Here is an 18,702-nt window from a genome sequence, read left to right as displayed (position 1 = left end):
AAGGCGAGGAGAGGAGATGCGCTTGTACAGGACTTTGAAATGACATGACACAAAACTGCACAGATGGCCGGGCACAAGTGCACCTTTCTTTTAATTTGAGGTTAACAGGGAATCACTTGTGATGTGCAGAAGGTAACTCGGATTGAGCCGCACGTGAAGGGGAGAGGTTTATTTGAATCGAAAAAAAAAATCATTAGTGTTCTCTCATTCTATCAAAGGTGCTGTACGCACCTTACACGAATTGCTGAAGAGGGTCTCTGGTTTTTATGTTTTGGAGTCTTTGTGGCTCAGCGTGATCCGGCTCGCGTTCTAGACAGCCTAGGAAGCCAATTTGTCTAAAAGGAAGGGCTCCTGGCCCTGTGTTGTGGGGAGAGCCATGGGAATATATCGGGGCTCATTCACTGTGGAGAAGCTGCCTTGTGTCCGTCAATGTCCCAACTTCTCAGGAGCCCACGTAGGTGCAACCGAGAGGGAGTTCCAGATGGTGTCTGCAAACAACTGGGGTGTGTACCGATTGCAGGACAAAGAACCAACACGCACACTCGAGGAACCGCTCCTGCCACCTGGATCCTCAGTTTCGAAACACAAACATCAGTCACGAAGCAACACCTGAAGTTCATGAGACCAGGAACAGCAAGCCTTAGATAAAATTCAGATTTTTTTTAAGATTATTTATTTATGAAAGACACAGAGAGAGAGAGAGAGGCAGAGACACAGGCAGGGGGAGAAGCAGGCTCCATGCAGGGAGCCCAACGTGGGACTCGATCCCGGGTCTCCAGGATCACACCCTGGGCTGAAGGCCGTGCCAAACCGCTGAGCCATGGGGCTGCCCGATAGAATTCAGACTTAGCGCAAGTTCTGTTAGGACGACCATGATGATGACAGGGACGGCACTCGCCGTGTGCCAAACTCACTGAACCCGAGACGCTCTGTGGGTTAAGCCAGCCGATGTTCACGACACCATGATGACACCCCCTCAAGGGCACAGAGGCTGACAGCCTAACAGCTCACGCAGGGACACGCAGCCTGTAAGGGGCACAGCTGAGGTCCATCCAAGCGAGCTGCCTCTCACTTCCAAGGGGCGAAGCCCGAAGCCTCCACTCCAGCTCACTTCCATGAATTCAGGGAAGCATGAGAGGTCACCCAGGTCATGAGAGAATGAGACAGCCACGCAGGGCAGATGGGGTGGGGCGGTAGTAAATGTAAAGCCCAAGTCACAGGGTCTGCAAGGAAATTGCGTGGTTTGAATGAGCCTCTAAGCTCCCTAAACGTTACAGCAAAGGTGGAACTGGAGAAAGTGGGGGTCCCCGTGACCCTGGATCCAAGGGGCCTTTTCTTGTGTGTTCCCTGCTGTTCTCCGGCTGCTGGCTCTCATTCGCCTGCCTTTGTGACAGGGTTGATTCCACCTGGTAATCTAGGTGATCCCAGCGTCTCCAGTTACTCAGTCAGGTTCCTCCTGGAAGCACAGCAACTTATCTGTCAGCTCCAGGTGTTAGGATGCGACGTCTTTGGGGCCCACATCCTGCCTTTGGGGCCCCAAGACACCCTGCAGCCCCCAGGCCCACCTTTGCCTGCTTCAGCCTCTTCCACACAGCAGCCAAAACCCAGTCTTCACAACGTACATGCCGTCTCCTCTCTCTGCTCAAGATCCCTCCTATGGTCTTCCATCCCACTGCGGGGGGTTTAGGCGGGCAGCAGCCACCAGCAAGGCCTGTTACCTGTCCCCCTCTCAAGCCCCCTCTCCAGCTGGACTCAGCTCCCCAGGCTATTCCCAGAACACCTGACGCTCCTACCTGGGTGACAGGCTTGCCTTCCCTGGGCCAGCACTTTCCTCCCCGAGACCCAGAGCCGGCCACCTCATCTCCAGGGGTCCCTGCTCTCCGTCCGGGCCTCCCCACTGCACCCCGACCCCCTGTGGCTCCTGTCCTGTCACCCATACTCCATGGCCCCCATGTTTAACCTGACATACTGCATACCTTGTTTCCCATCTGTCCACCCCCACTGAGATACTTGGTGGTGTCAAGGACCAGGGTGATAAAAAGAGAGAAATATCAGTCAGGAGCTTTCCTTCACATTCCAAGTCATTTCATGCCTTTCTTTGGCTTTTGTATTGTCAGCGTTGACAACACAGGTGTTGGTAGAGCATTTCTTGTCCATGGAACACATTTTATTCTGCACAGAATCCCTTGTTCACTAGGCCAGTTGCATTCATTCCTTTTCATCATTTGTTATTAACGCTCTTTCGGCAGCAGACACACGGGTAGGTTGTGGTTGAGAACACAGACCTGTCCTCAGGGATCTCACAACCTGGCCACTGAGGTGTTTTACCGATCAAGGAACCAGAAGCTGCCACAAAAATACCATGTGGCTGAAGAGTCTGAAGCCGAATGTGCTTTGGGCGTCAGTGTTTCCTGCTGGCCCTTGTCATCTGCAGACAGACAAGCAGACACCTCTTCATCCAAGTCCTGCGGGCTGGAAGGTGCATTCGAGGGATGGATGGATGCCCCTCGTGAGCCACGGCCAGCTCCTCCTGGAGGGACCTACAAGCCTTCTCTTCAGGAGCATCTTGTTCTGTTATTAGAAGAACTCTAGTTTGCTTTAGCAAAACACTCAGGTGAAAGTGAAGTAAGATCCTTACAACTATGAGAGTCTGTGTCACCCAGTCCTTAATTCTAGGGAGGACGTGGGGCGGACCCACGTCCTCCGGGAGCTGGGCAGGCTGTCCTGACATGGAGCCCGCCTTGTGCTCTCAACAGACTGTTCACAATAGCATTAGCGTTCCTGTGCTCATTTTTTTATGTGTAGGTAAGTTCTCCAAAAATGCAATAGGATGGAGACAAATGTTTGTGATGAATAGAGCTTATTTTTAGAAGGAAAACTGATCAGCATGGAAATCTTAATTTCTTCCAAAAGGAGAGGCTTCAGTCAGTAGAGCATGAGGCTCTTGATCTCAGGGTTGTGAGTTCAAACCCTACGTTGGGCATAGAGCTCACATAGATAATTAAATAAAAAGAAAGGGAGAGAAAGAGAAAGAAAGGGAAAAAAAAGAAAAGGAAGGAAGGAAGGGAAACGACACAAGAAGTGCACCTGATGCGTCTGTATCTATATGCTTCACGTGCAGAGACAGTCTGTGTGCCATCCCTTGTGTCACAGGTGTGCTCACTGAGCCCCGTAGATGTGCAGCTGGCTGGAGAGTGACACCGTGGAAGGCTGGTTGACCGGCCGTGGTTGGGGGCTGAGCCCGGGCGGCATCCTGCCTGCTGTCTGCCACCACTGCTGGTGAGAAGGACAGACGCCGTTCCTCCTGACTCCTTCTTTGTGGCCCGCCAGGGTCATCTGAGCACCAGCATGGCAGAGAGCCGGCCTTGCTCAGAAACACATTTGCTGAGAATTTCTTTCCTGGTTATGTTGCTGCAGCAAGATTATATACAATGCAGTATTCTTCTCAGAATAAGGAAGTTGATCCACCACCAGTGCTTTCTTGATCTAGAAGCAAGTCTAACGATGGCAATCCCAGAAGACCGAGCCCACGGAGGGGAACTTCATTCCTTGACATGTCTAAATACTCTGCTCAGGACCTCTCTCTGCGCCCTGCCGTCTGGGCCCTGGTACAGACCAGCTTGGGCTCGGGGACCAGTAATCATGCCTCATGGCTCAGCATCTCTGTGAGGACTCTTCTTACCTTTTGAAAACAAAATTCCCAGAAAAAGACTTGTGGGTAAAAGCAGCCAGCACTTGCTGACAACGGTCAGGATCCAAACTCTGGGTCTGCCCAGAGCGTGCAGCTGTGTGGGCCCCTGTCCGTCCTGCCCAGACCAGGGGGAGGGTGGCAAGCCAGCGGGGCAGCTGTAGGAACCTGTGCCAGCCGCGGCTCTACCAGAGGACTTCCCTGCCAGGCTGGGTGCCCCAACCTCCCTGTACACCCACCTCCCCCGTGCCCTGTGCCCAGAGGCCTCATCACAGTACCCTGCCTTGCCTTTTCTCTGGCTTCCGGTCAGCTCGACCACAGGGAGACACCACAGGAGGAAGGAGGATGGTTCAGCTCCTGTTGGACGCGCTGTGTGCGCAGCCACTCCATGTGTCCCCGTAACTGCCTGCTGGGCCACTGGCAATGGAGGAAACGCTTCCCACTTCCACCTCCATTGTGAGGGTGACAAAACAGATTTGTGCTACAAATACACCTTTTTTATCATGAAATTTTATTTGAAAAAAACAATGAATCTACCACTAATTTTTTTAAATCCACTAATGTATTTTAACCTTCTCAAATTTCAAAGAGACAGTTACAGCCCAGAGAGATTAAACGATCCCATGGGCCATTGGAGTAGAAGTGGTCCTAGAACCCCACTGACCAGCACTCAGTCCAAGCAGAATATTAAGGAACCCCCACTCTGCTGAATAAGCCTTCAAAAAGGCTCTCCCTTAGGGGCATCTGGGTGGCTCAGTCAGTTAAGCATCTGCCTTTGGCTCAGGTCATGAGCCCCCGGTCCTGGGATCGAGTCCTGCGTCAGGCTTCCTGCTCAGCGGGGACTCTGCTTCTCCCTCTGCCCCTCCCCACCCAGTTCATGTGTTCTCTGTCTCTCAAAATCTTTTTAAAAAAAAATTTTAAGAGGCTCTCCCTTAGAACAATGTATTATCCGTTAGCTTATTTCAATAAAAGAAGCAATCCTGGTGCCCACATGAGAACTTTATTGGAGTTAAATGCAGCAAAAGGAGAAAAATGTGTCAAGAAAAGGAGCTTTACTTTTTGCTTGTTTAACAACACGCATCACTGGGCTTGTGGTCTTGGGGCGCTGGTGTCATTGGAGCTCGGCTGGAGAGATGGGGAGAGGAGCGTGGGCACCGGCACCAGGGTGATCTTTCCTGACAGCGGAGGGAAGGGACGAGGGGTGTCCAGGGGCAGCGTTCCAACAGTGAGTCAGTTGCTGCCAAGCACTCTCTGTGTTCATCTAAACAAAAGACTGAGTTTCACGCAAAGCTCTGCTTAGAGTCTTTGACATGAGAGAAAGTAAAAGCAATTCTCCTTCCTACTCTGGTAGTCAAATGATTGCACATTCTCCAAATAGCAAATAGTTTTAAATCAGGGGAAACTAATATTCAAGAACAGTATGAAGGACTTCCATTCTGAGTGTTGTTTCTAACACATGTGCTTGGGATTCTCTTGGACGGGGTCCTCTCTCACCACCAGTTCCGTCCACATAAAAGTGGGAGCGAGGGCGTAAGTAAACCAGAGATAGCAGCCAACAGATGACCCCTGCTCGAAGTAGGCTTCTCTTCGCTGACACCTCATCCTGTCATTGGAAACCATCTGTTTTCATGGGTGGAAGGATTTTATGTGTCATCCTACAACGTGGGATACAGACGCTGGGTGGCCGAGGGGAGGGAACGTTTGTGTGCCTAAGGCCCAGCAGTCGACTCGGCATCCCTGCCAGCCGTGGAGTCTCTTGGGGGAGAACCTTGCACTTGCTCACCCTCTGTTGCTGGTGTGTAGCCACAGAGCAAGGAGAGATGCAAGCAGCAGCTGGAGGCTCATTTTGGCCAAAGAGCTCAGGCCACCAACTCCGAGCCCACCGTGGGGGCTGAGAGCACCTTGTGTTATTTGGTGGTGCCTATGTGAGCTCCTCAAACCCACCCTCCTCTACCCAACCCTGTAAGAGCTTAGAATTCACGGCTGAGGCTTATGCCTGCTTTTTATAAATGTCTCTCTCATGCAAGAGTTGGGCAAGAGGATTGCCGTGAACGTCTAGGCCGCTGTCCCGGGTCCCGCTTGAGCACGAGCTGGAGGGGAGGAGGGGTGGGAGGGGTCCGCGCTGGCTGACACCGTCCCAAAGCCTCAAGTCACATGCTCTGCTTGTTCCAGATAATCGATAAGAGTAAAAGAGACCCCTCGGAAGAGATCGAGATTCTCCTGAGGTACGGGCAGCACCCAAACATCATCACCCTCAAAGACGTAAGTGGTCGTCACGCTGCAGCGATGCTGTTTGTGCTTCGCGTTTTTCACCTGGCACCAAAGCTCGCGTTGGTCTGGTGCAGGCTCTCTTCGTGGTTCCACCACGGTGGCTGCCCCCCAAGGGCCCCCCAACTCTGGCTCTGGCCACGTGCATCCCAAAATCACCAGAGTCGTGGGACTGCTCACCCCCATCCCTCTGACAGCACCACCCCCACTCCTCCCAAGTCAGATAATGTAGAATATAAGGGAGGAAGAGAACGCTGGTGCAAATTCTAATCCAGATGTGTTATTATTTTTCAGTGCCATTCCTAAACGTTAAAGAAATGGAGAGCGTGGAGTGGATGAGACGGGGCGGGGTCAGACCCGAGACCCCAGATCCCGGCTCTGGCCGTGGGGCTTCTCTCAGCTTCCTTCTTCTCTGCTGGGCAATGAGGGGTCCCGGCCTGGGAGAGGGGCGGGAGCAGGAATCCACCCCATCGGAGGCACAGAGGACGGGGCTGTGGTGTTGGGGCCACAGGGGACACAGTTTTCACCTCACCACCTTCACCCTCACACTCCAGAATGACTCCAGTGTCACAAACCCAAAACCTCAAGATGTTGAGGCCACCTCGACTTCCCCTTGGGCCCCGTCATTTCTGGAGCAAGGGGACTGCAAAATACTAGCACAACACGGATGTGAAACAAGTGCCGAGGGTAATGTGCATCAAGTGAACCCAGCTTTCCCCCGTGGGTCTCGGGCACCTCCGCCCATTTTGGTGTTGATTTCTATGTTAAGATCCACAAGCCGAAATCAGCTAATTTGAAAACCTCCTAAGCTTTTCAAACCACATTTATCATGTTGGGGTGAGTGATTCTGAGGCAAGGATGCCATCGTACGTACATTCTCAACAGCAGAGAGCGTTGGTTTTTTTTTTGAGTTCATAAATTGGAAATGAATACACCGAAACCAACTTTACATCTTGCAGCTCAGGGTCAGACAAATGATTTTAGTGATTTGTTCTGGAAACTCACCAATTCGTAAGCTAAAAATCACTCATGTTTGGGTGCTCTGCCCCATGTCCACGAGGTCCTTCTGGCACCTGGGCACTGGCGGGCAGGGTGACAGGTGCCCACATAAGCGTGTCATGAAAAGAGCCAGAGCAGAGGGGTTGGGGGGCTGTTGGTTTTTTTTGTTTTTTTTTTTTTTAAGTTCATGAGAGTGAAGGTGGTGTAACAAAGCTCTTAGTTCCATTGCTTCTCTGAGACAAAAGCTTGGCTGCAATGTGGCAGGTCCTGCCTGCCTCTGCCTCCCCTCCCTGCCTGGACTGGGCTCCGGATGCTCCGAGTCTCGTCCACCGTGCCACGGCAGGGAGGGCCCCTGGGGGCTGCTGGACAGGTCGCTGCCTGCTAACGAGACCCCCTCCAGGGGGGAGCACACTGAAGGCTGAAGCGCCCCGCTCTGGAGAAACCACGGCGGCAGCACGGTGCTCTGCGCACAGCCCAGCCCCACCTCTAAGTGTCTCCACGGCCAAGAGGGGGCCGAATCGGGATGATTTGTTTCAGCTAAAATCCCACCCTTGCAAGCTCCTGGCCTCGCTGACTCATCCCCTGCTTTGCAGCAGATTATGCAAGCTGGTTTTCCCTAAGAGCCCCGTCAGGTTGTGACTGGAACGGCCATCCACACTCATTCACTTCTTTTCACCCGGGGCCTTGTTTTTACACCGGGAGGGGGCACTGAGCCCCGGGCCTCTGCACCGGCCTGTGCCCCTCCCAGGGCTGCCCTTCTGCCCCCACGGCGGGCAGGGGGGCGGCCACGGTGACTGCATGTCCCTCTCCCCCCACCAGGTCTACGACGACGGGAAGTTCGTGTACCTGGTGATGGAGCTGATGCGCGGCGGAGAGCTCCTGGACCGCATCCTCCGGCAGCGCTACTTCTCGGAGCGGGAGGCCAGCGACGTGCTGCGCACCATTACCAAGACCATGGACTACCTCCACTCCCAGGGGGTGAGCCCGCCGCGCCCCCAGAGCAGCCTGTGGCCCACGGGCTGCGTTCATGCGCTCCAGAGCCGGGAACCCCAGTTGTCCCCGGCTTCCCTCCATATCACAACTGCCCCTCCCGTGGCTGAGATCATCTCCCCCATAGTGTGCCCGGGAGCTAGCTACAGAAATTAGGTTTACCTGGACCAGGTCTAGAGAGAAAATATTTGGGCTCGATAAGGGAAGTGTTGGAGTTTTTAGCACCTGCTCTATTTAAGACCGAACTCCTTAACCAACACAGAGGAATGCTGCAGATGGCAGTGGCGGTGAGAGCTGGCTTTCCCACGGTCCTCACCAGGTTCCAGGCGCTGCTCCGTGCCGTCCTTTACACAGTCCTAGGTTCTGGGAGACTCATTTACAGACTGAGAGACTAGAGCCGAGAAAGTTAGGGATCTCGTCCAGGGCTGATTGCACACAAGTGTGTGATACAGCCCGGGCTCCAGCCTGGCTCTCTGCTCCCAGACCTGATGCTCTCAGCCCCAGGCGGCCTGCAGGGAGCAGGCCGTGAGGCCCCATGCTGTGTCTCTGGTCCCAGTCTCTCAGCACCTCCCGTGAAGCAGGCAGTGCTTCCCTGGGCAGCTCTGCATATGTGGTCCATCAGGGTTTTTTTGTTTTTTTTTTTTTAATTTATTTTTTATTGGTGTTCAATTTACTAACATACAGAATAACCCCCAGTGCCCATCACCCATTCACTCCCACCCCCCGCCCTCCTCCCCTTCTACCACCCCTAGTTTGTTTCCCAGATCCATCAGGGTTAAGATGCAGTCAGCTCCAACCAGACGATGTCCCTGCAGGACCGCACCACAGGCCCTTTCTGTGGCCACCCAGTGGTCTGTGAGTGTGAAGTACCTTCCCAGAACAGTCACTTTAGGAGAAACCTTTTGTTTTGTTTTGTTTTTTTATTTATTTATTCATGAGAGACACAAAGAGAGGCAGAGACACAGGCAGAGGGAGAAGCAGGCTCCATGCAGGGAGCCCCATGTGGGACTCGATCCCAGGACCCCGGGATCATGCACTGGGCTGAAGGCAGATGCTCAACTGCTAAATCACCCAGGCGTCCCTAGGGAAAACCTTTTGGATGATGATGATGGTTTTTCTAGATTGGCTTCTATTTAATGAAAGAGGTAATGGGCCTGGCCCCAAAACTCTCCTGCTCCCCTGCCTTAGAGGCCTCTGTAAACCAAGCTGGGTGCCCTCGTGCATCTGCTCACCTTCCCTCCTACCTCCTCTCCCTGGGTTTTAACAGGACAGTGGAGACGAGCAGGTTCCAGGATGTGGGGGGGCACATGTGTGTGCTTACAATCATCCTCTGTCCCCTTCAGAAGAAATTGCTGTGTGCCCCCAATAGCTGCTTTGCCTTGAGGTGTCAGGACAGCTTTCTCTGACCCTGTCCCTCATGCTTGGAGCACCCTGCACCTCCATCAGCCCAGGTGCATGCAACTATAGGGCTCCCAGGAATCGCTTGAGCCCTGTGCACTGGTCACATGCCCCACGATGGAGGCTCCGTGTCTGCCTCGCTGTGTGCTGAGCCCAGCCCCTCATCATGCTGGAGCATCGTAGGCACACCATAAACACTCATTTCTAGAAATCTTTTTATGCTCATCACCTGACCTCAGTGCACCATTTCCCTGTATGTAATTATTTCACTTGGGGTAGCTGCTTACTCACTTACGAGAGTGTCAGTGCAAGAGAAAGAGAGAAGGGAAGACTGGCCCCTAAAGGATATAGCATCCAGGCTGACTGGCTTCCAGCTGCAGGACATGCTCAGAATCATTGTTCCAACAAAACCACCTTTATCTTCTGAAAGCATCCCCCTCTCCCTTCCCTGCTCCAACCTGGACCTGCTACCTTTCCAGGTGGTTCATCGAGACCTGAAGCCGAGTAATATACTGTATATGGATGAGTCTGGAAACCCTGAATCCATCCGAATCTGTGACTTTGGGTTTGCCAAGCAGCTCCGAGCTGAGAACGGACTGTTGATGACACCCTGCTACACAGCAAACTTCGTTGCCCCAGAGGTAAGACGTCTGAGGCGGCAGATAAGCCCTCTCCTACCTCAAGGGAAGAGGTGGATTGTTTAGTTCATTGGAGTCGCCTTGATTTAGTTCAGCAGTGATGTTAGGGCATAGAAATGAGTCCGAAAAGAACCAGCCACTGAACTTGCTCAAACACAGTTATTTTCTCATTTTATTTTCCAATTTGTAAAATTGTTGATGGTGATGTTTTTAAATAAAATTGTAGACCATTTGGGTCAGATCCCCGTATTTGCCAGGAGTTACTGAGAAATAACGCAGGTAGTCTTTCATGCCACCCAGAGGGGAGCTAACAGGTCACCTGTGTCACTTGTGATTAGAAATCTACCTACAATTGCACAGACGGGGAGACTGTTTGTGGATCCTTCTTGTACCAGAGTTCTGCTCCACACCGATTTCCACTGTAGAAGCAAGCCAGTACTGTGGGATTTTTTTTTTTTTAGATTTTATTTATTTATTTGAGAGTGAGAGAGAGAGAGAAAGAGAGGGACACAAGCAGGGGGAGCAGAAGGCAGAGGGAGTGGGAGAAGCAGACTCCCCACTGAGCAGGGAGCCCGATGTGGGGCTCCATCCCAGGATCCTGAGATCATGACCTGAGCCAAAGGCGACACTTCACTGACTAAGCCACCCAGGCTCCCCAAATGCTATGGGATTTAATAAGAAGCCCCATAGTGATCTGCAGGTGAGGGTTCTTGGCCCACATCCCAAGACTCCAAGAATCTTGTACACTTGTCCCAGGCTCCCTGGGGATGGTTTTGTTAGGTTCTGAAGTCACTGATACATTTATGAAGACAAACCAAATTTCATGTTTTAAGTAAGCAACAAAATCCAAGAGGCTCATAGGACTGGACAGGCTCGTGGCTGGTGAGATGAGGGGTCAGGAAGGAAAATAGACATTGGACTCTGTGTGGATCCTTCTAGCTATTGGTGAAACTGGACCATAACCGCCCTGGCGAGGGCCCAATAATCACACAGCAAGTCCTAAGAGAAAGGTGTTCAACCCTTGATCTCAGCTTAGATCGTGATCTCAGGGTCATGAGTTCGAGCCCCACTTTGGGCTCCATGCTAAGCATGGAGCCTACTTTATTTTTTTTTAAGATTTTATGTATTTATTCATGAGATACATAGAGATAGAGGCAGAGACACATGCAGAGGGAGAATCAGGCTCCATGCAGGGAGCCCAATGTGGGACTCGATCCAGGATCACGCCCTGAGCCAAAGGCAGATGTTCAACCACTGAGCCACCCAGGCGTCCCTTGTGCCTGCTTTAAAAAAAAAAAAGAAGAAGAAGAAGAAAAAGCACGCTGGTACAGCATAGTGGGTCTGCAAGCTGTGAGGTAGCCCCCGCCAGTGGTCGTGAGGAAGACAGCAGGGTGCTGAAACAAGATACAGCTGGGCATGGAGCCTACACAGGTAAGCTGCGAGGCTACTTTTAGGTTACCCAGATGCTACCTGTGGTCCCCTTTAAAATAATCTGCTTATAGGCCTCTGTTATTGCCTTATTTGATCATTAGTAATATTAATAATATTATTTTAGCAATTATAAAATAAATCAGTACATTACTTTATCATTTACAAAGCACTCTTACCAATATTTTTTACTTTTACCATCATATGCCACATGAAGTACACAAGGTAGATGCTAGGCATCACACTTAATGGATTAAAAAAAAAAAAAAAAACAGGTTCAATGTGTTCAAGTGAGTTTTGAAGGTCACTCCTCTAGTGACACATGGGATTCAACAGTGAACATTCAGCTAATTTTCCTGTGTTGGCTGACCACCTACCACGCTGCCGCCACAGTGCACAGCATCAGCGTCAATGATACAAAGACAGTACGCTGGGATCCTTGTCCTTGTGTCTCAGAAAATTAAACACAGCTCTCCTGCCTAAATCCAGTAAAGCTAAATCCAGTATCCAGGAGTCTTTATGCTGCTTTCTTTATTGTTATTCAACTGTAAATATATCAGAGGATTGCCCTCCCTTGAAGTATATAATCCTGGGACACAAGAAAATTCTTCTATTCCTCAGAAAGCTAAACATGGGATTACCATGTGATGCAGTAATGCCAATACCCAACAGAATTGAAAGCAGAGACAAGAACAAACATTTGCCCACCCACGTGCAAAGCAGCATTATTCACAACAGCCAAAAGGTGGAAGCAACCCACATGTCTGTCAACAGCTGAATGGAAGAACGAAATGTGGTGCATTCATACAATGGAGTGTTAGCCTTACAAAGGAAAGAAATTATGTCCCACGTACAACATGGTTGAGCCTTGAGAACATTATGTTTGTTATGTTTGATAAGCAAGACAGAGAAGCGTGATTACTATATGATTAATTCATGTGAGATCCCTAAAGCAGTCAAATCCATAGAGATGGAAGGAGGGGGTGGAAGCCAGGGGCTGCAGGAGGGATGTGGGGAGTGACCGTGTAATGGGACAGTTTTAGTTTAGCAAGAGGAAAGAGTTCTGGAGATGGATGGTGGGGATGGTTGAGTAACTGAACTGTGCTCCTAAAACTGATTAAGTTGGTAAATTTTATGCTATGTAGACTTTACCATAATTTTTTTTAAATTCTGCCTTGAAAATTAAGTGATTCCAAGCTGTCACATATCTAGCAAGAGCTGTGGTTCCCACGTATGCACTGATCTTTGGGGAATCCTACTATAGGGCATCACAGTTGACTTTGTGTTAATAAACATTGTCCCCCGTTCCCACTGACCCGGCTCATGGTCTCATCAGAATAACACATGGTGAACTCGAACTTTCTTCACCAAGTGCTCATCTGTTGCTCATCTGTTGTCTGCTTCCCCCCTCCAGGTCCTGAAGCGGCAAGGCTACGATGCAGCATGTGACATCTGGAGTTTGGGGACCCTCTTATACACCATGCTGGCGGGGTAATGCACACCGTCCCATAGGTGTCAGCACACGAAGGCATGGTTGCCCGAGACATCATGGGGCAGGCGTCTCAGCCCTGCCCTGGTGCAAGGGTGGGGAGCCACCTCCCCCCCCAGGTCTTGGGTAAACACTTCCTTAGCCCTTTCAGGACAGCTAGGGACCAGGATTAAGAAAGTTGGCCATGTGCTTTCTTCAAAATGTGTCTCCAAAATTAGGAAACTGGAACACAGACTTTAGCTCATCCACAAAAACCCAAGCCTCTGAGCACATGTCCACATTCTCCCTGGCATCATGCCACCCCCTTAAGATATCTCTTAAAAACATCCTCTTGAGTTAAGAAGCACTCCTGAAATCTTCCTGGTCAAACAGCACCTCAAGGAAGGCAGCCAGGTGAAGGCAGGTGACTGTCTTCTGTGGCCATCAGACGAGACGGCCAGTGGTGGTACAGCTGGAGGGTTGGGTGCGCTGTGTGCACATCTGCTCCCAATCTGAGGTCTGCCCCTCCCCAGCTCCGCTTCTGGGCTGGACTTCTTGACCTTTATTGGCTCACTTTCCTCACTTTTGAAGGAGGAGAGGACACTTTGTGGTTTCCAGCCTTAAAGGTCTAGGATCCTATGAAACCCACAGGGACCTATGTTTTTAAGTTTATTAAGGACTTGCATAGAAGAAAAAAGGAGTTCTAGACCATCCAGTACTGCTCACTGGAGCAAAATGGGCAAATGCCCTCACAAGAATTAATGGGAGCAGCCAACTTTTTCTATGGTTGTAATGAGGCATCTTGTAATAAGTGAGGATCAGTGTCTGTAGTGAAAGAACACAGGCACGTGAGCCTGGGGCTGGGCCTTGAGGACACAGTAGCAGGGAAGGCGTCTCGGCCCTTCCTGACGTCACACCATTAGATTTCCCTGTGATTCTCCTGATACGTTGTCTGTACAGAAACCTCAGATCACAAATTTTGCCACTAAAGAAGTGCCGTGAGAGGGATCCCTGGGTGGCGCAGCGGTTTGGCGCCTGCCTTTGGCCCAGGGCGCGATCCTGGAGACCCAGGATCGAATCCCACATCAGGCTCCCGGTGCATGGAGCCTGCTTCTCCCTCTGCCTGTGTCTCTGCCTCTCTCTCTCTCTCTCACTGTGTGCCTATCATAAAAAAAAAAAAAAAAAAGAAGTGCCGTGAGGATTGCATAGAATTCCTTTTCTAGGAAGGCATGTATCGACATGCCCTGGTTTATGTTGGGAAGTGACAGGATAACTCACAGTAGGGCAAATGCACATGGCATCTTATATGTCTCCATATAGATCCCTGTGGGTGCATTATTCCATCCATTTTGCAATTGAGTCTTAAAAAATTAATTTTTCAGAGAACCAGAGTTGGTAATAGATCAACCAATTATTGGTGGGTCTCTCAGACTTCAAATCTCAGGCTCTCCTCCATTTTACCACAGTCTCACTGTGGAAACCAAATGACTGGGCAAACCACTATCATACACTGTCACCAGGGAAGCCAGAAACAGTCCAAGGATGTTCATGTTTGGGTCCCCAGAGTTTTGTACACTTGTCTTATTGACATACAGCATTGAGCAAGTAAAGAAGATGGACAAAGAATAAGAAATAAGTGACACTTTCCCATAAATCCTGGATTTGGAGCACAGTGGCAAAGAAAGAGCTATTATTTTTAACAGCAAAGAGGCAGGGGGACCTGGGTGGCTCAGTCGGTTGAGTGTCCAGCTCTTGATCTTGCTCAGGTTTTGATCTCAGGTTTGAGTTCAAGCCCCACATTGGGCTCCACATTAAGTACAGAGCCTACTTAAAAGAAAAAAATGAACAACAACAAAAAGAGAGGTAATATCAAGCTGTAAACTTTACTGTAGGTCATAAAATGACAGCTCGTAACCATGCATTCTCTCATTGTGCAGATTTACCCCGTTTGCAAATGGACCAGATGATACTCCTGAGGAGATTTTGGCTCGGATTGGCAGTGGGAAGTATGCCCTTTCTGGAGGGAACTGGGACTCAATCTCAGATGCTGCAAAGGTGAGTGTTTCCAAGCACTCTTGCTTCTCAGGTGTGGAGATTCAGTATTAACCATTGTATTTGTGAGGAAGCTAGAGGATGCCTTTCATATAAATAACTCGGGTATTTTATCTCATAGATTTTTTTTTTTTAGTTAATTTAAAAAAAATTTTTTTTGCAAAACTATTCTTTTTTTTATTATTATTTTTTTATTTATGATAGTCACAGAGAGAGAGAGAGAGAGAGAGGCAGAGACATAGGCAGAGGGAGAAGCAGGCTCCATGCACCGAGAGCCAGATGTGGGATTCGATCCCGGGTCTCCAGGATCGCGCCCTGGGCCAAAGGCAGGCGCTAAACTGCTGCGCCACCCAGGGATCCCGCAAAACTATTCTTATAGCACTTTTCACATTCTCTACAGTCTTGATATACTGGGGTTCCCCAGAGAAACAGAAACCAATAGGATGTGGATAGATACAGAGAGAGAAAGATTTATTTTAAGAATCAGTTCACGAGGGCAGCCTGGTGGCTCAGTGATTTAGCAACGCCTTCAGCTCAGGGCCTAATCCTGGAGACCGGATCGAGTCCCACGTCGGGCTCCCTGCATGGAGCCTGCTTCTCCCTCTGCCTGTGTCTCTGCCCCCGTCTCTCTGCGTGTCTCTCATGAATAAATAAATGAAATCTAAAAAAAAAAAAAAAAAAAAAAAAAAAGAATCAGTTCACGAGACTGTGGAGGCTGATGAGTGTAACATCTACAGAATAGGTCAGTGGGTGGCAAACTCAGGGAAGAGTGGCATTGTAGCTTGAGTTCAAAGCCCATCGCTGGCAGACTTCCCTTTTCCTCGGGAAACCTCAGTCTTTTTTATCTTAAGGCTTCCATCTGATTGGATGAGACCACCAACATCATGGAGGGTCATCTGCTTTCCTCCAAGTTGACTGATTTCAATGTGAATCTCCTCTAAATAAGACTTTCACAGCCACACCTGGACTGGTGTTTGGCCACACACTGGAGACTGTGGCTTCACCAAGTTGACACATAAAATTAACCATCACACTTTTAGTGATGTTGCAGACTGAGTGCCCTGAATGATCACAGATGGATCAAGGAGAACTCTGGAACAAAGGTGTATTTATTTAAAACACTTTGTGGGACACCCGGGTGGCTCAGCAGTTGAGTGTCTGCCTTTGGCTCAAGGCATGATCCTGGGTCCAGGGATCAAGCCCCACATTGGGCTCCCTGCGAGGAGCATGCTTCTCCCTCTGTCTATGTCTCTACCTCTGTGTGTGTGTGCATTTCTCATGAATATATAAGTAAAATCTTTAAAAAAAAATAACACTTGACAATGGGGCTTCCCTGTGCTTCACTATTTGTGACAAACTGTTTAAAGAAACATCAAGCTTAATCTTTTTCAGTTGAGATCATCAATTCCTCTCTAGTTAAATAGTAAATGATAACATAACCACTAGTATGAAGCAGCATCAACAGTCTATTTCCTGTGTTACTATAAAATGTGACAGAGGAGTAGACCATCTAGGGTTCTGAATCTAGTGCCGCCATCATCATCACTGTGTGACCTCATACAGAAATAGCAGAGGGGATGGTGGAGAAGATGATGGAGCAGATGGCAAAGGGAGATGATAGAGGTGATGGTGGAGATGATGGTAGAAGAGATGGTGGAGGAGATGGTGGAGGTGATGGTAAAAGTGTTAATGGAGGTGATGGTGGAGGGGATGCTGTACAAGATGGTGTAGGAGGCGGCAGAGGGAATGAGGGAGAAGATGGTAGACATGATAGTTGAGGTGATGGTAGAGATGGAGGAGATGACACTGGAGGTGATGGTGGAAGTGATGATGGAGAAGATGATGGAGGAGAAGGCAGGGGATGGTGGAGGAGGTGGCAGAGGTGATGGTGGAAGTGATAATGGAGATCATGTTAGAGGTGTTGGTGGAGAAGATGGTGGAGGAGATAGCGGAGGGTATGGTAGAGAAGATGATAGAAGAGATATGGAAGAGACAGTAGAGAAAATGATGGAGGAGATGACAGAGGGCATGATGGAGAAGATAGAGATGATGGTAGAAGAGATGGTGGAAGAGATAACAGAGGGGTTGGTGGAGGAGGTGCAGAGGTGATGATGGAGGTCATGACAGAGGTGATGGCAGAGAAGGCAGCTGGCATTTAGTGAGCACTTCCCGTGTGTCAGACCCTGACACTCCCAGTGTTGCCATCCACCCACTCAGTCTCAAATGAGTATAGACCAGGACTCAGGTGCTGGATTGGATGAGACCCACCATCTAATTTTCTGGTCATAAACCACATTTCTTTGTGAGGTGACCTTAGAAGTGGGAGTGAGAGCCAGGAGGAAGGTGTCAGGAAAGTAGTCAAGTATCAGGATTGCTGCTGCCGGCAGAGGGCTTCACTGCCTCCTGGGACCTTGACGACTTCTTCCTGCCCTGTCAGCACCATATCTTCAGCCTCACCTGCCCCATGCCTTTTCCCCTCTCTGTGTTCACCAAACATATGACAAAACCTCCAGTCCTCCAAAATCAGAAACAGCCTGTGGATCCATGGGGTTGTCACTGCACATCCTGCATGTCCCGCCTAGAAACATTGCTTTACTGTGAGATCTTGAGCAAACAATACAGGTCTCTCTGCTTTCAGCTTTACACCTGGAAATGGGAAAATGGGAACCATACTGCTTCCAGGGGGTATTTGTTTCAAGAAGTTACCAAGATCAGTGCTACCAAACATTAAAAGGCATTGGATTTCTTTATTTTATTTTTTTAAGATTTTATTTATTTATTGTCAAGAGGCACAGAGAGAGAGGCAGAGACACAGGCAGAGGGAGGAGCAGGCTCCATGCAGGGAGCCCGACGTGGGACTTGATCCTGGATCCCGGGATCACACCCTGAGCTGAAGACAGATGCTCAACCACTGAGCCACCCAGGCGTCCCAGATTTCTTTATTTTAAAAAGGATATTGGATTAGTCTATAGTATTTCTCTGTTGTGGTTTATGACCAGAAATTCTGTCGAGTCCGCCATCGTCATACTATGTACAGACACTAACTCCCTTATTTCCCTGTGAAATGTTGTGGGAATACCAGGGAAAGGTGGGCAAGCGAGCAGGAAGGCATGGATTCTCATCATGGCTCTTCTTTGGCCACTCGTTTGATCACTATCAATGTCAACGTCTTCTGCAAAACAGGGACAGTGATATTGGCTCTCTTTCCTTCAGGGACAAGCCCGATGGCTCTTGAAAACAGGTGCCTCACGCATGTGTGTGTGTGTGTGCGCGCACATGCAAATACGTGTAGTGCAATGTGTGAATATGTGAGGTGGAGCTTTGTCTTTGAGCCAGTTGTAGGAATCTTTATTGTTATTATGTTAGACTCAAATAAGAAAATCACCCATTACTCAGCCATTAGAAACGACAAATACCCACCATTTGCTTCAATGTGGATGGAACTGGAGGGTATTATGCTGAGTGAAGTAAGTCAATCGGAGAAGGACAAACAGTGTATGTTCTCATTCATTTGAGGAATATAAATAATAGTGAAAGGGAATATAAGGGAAGGGAGAAGAAATGTGTGGGAAATATCAGAAAGGGAGACAGAACATAAAGACTCCTAACTCTGGGAAACGAACTAGGGGTGGTAGAAGGGGAGGAGGGCGGGGGGTGGGGGTGAATGGGTGATGGGCATTGAGGGGGGCACTTGACGGGATGAGCACTGGGTGTTATTCTGTATGTTGGTAAATTGAACACCAATAAAAAATTATTTTATTTAAAAAAAAAAG

General features: G+C 49.5%; 1 protein-coding gene across 6 annotated transcripts in view; it reads left to right on the top strand.

Annotated features, from left to right (window-relative positions):
• Positions 1–18,702, top strand: part of RPS6KA2 (ribosomal protein S6 kinase A2) — a 345,143-nt gene that overhangs the window by 320,672 nt on the left and 5,769 nt on the right. For all 6 annotated transcript variants that reach the window (XM_038526526.1, XM_038526528.1, XM_038526530.1 and 3 more), the window contains 5 exons: positions 5,861–5,950; positions 7,775–7,933; positions 9,823–9,984; positions 12,824–12,900; positions 14,815–14,932. In XM_038526526.1, the coding sequence (XP_038382454.1) occupies positions 5,861–5,950; positions 7,775–7,933; positions 9,823–9,984; positions 12,824–12,900; positions 14,815–14,932 (606 nt within the window). The remainder of the gene's footprint in view (positions 1–5,860; positions 5,951–7,774; positions 7,934–9,822; positions 9,985–12,823; positions 12,901–14,814; positions 14,933–18,702) is intronic.

The sequence above is a fragment of the Canis lupus genome, chromosome 1 (assembly GCF_011100685.1).
Source record: "Canis lupus familiaris isolate Mischka breed German Shepherd chromosome 1, alternate assembly UU_Cfam_GSD_1.0, whole genome shotgun sequence".
Taxonomy (NCBI): domain Eukaryota; kingdom Metazoa; phylum Chordata; class Mammalia; order Carnivora; family Canidae; genus Canis; species Canis lupus.
This window is presented reverse-complemented; position numbering and strand designations above follow the sequence as displayed.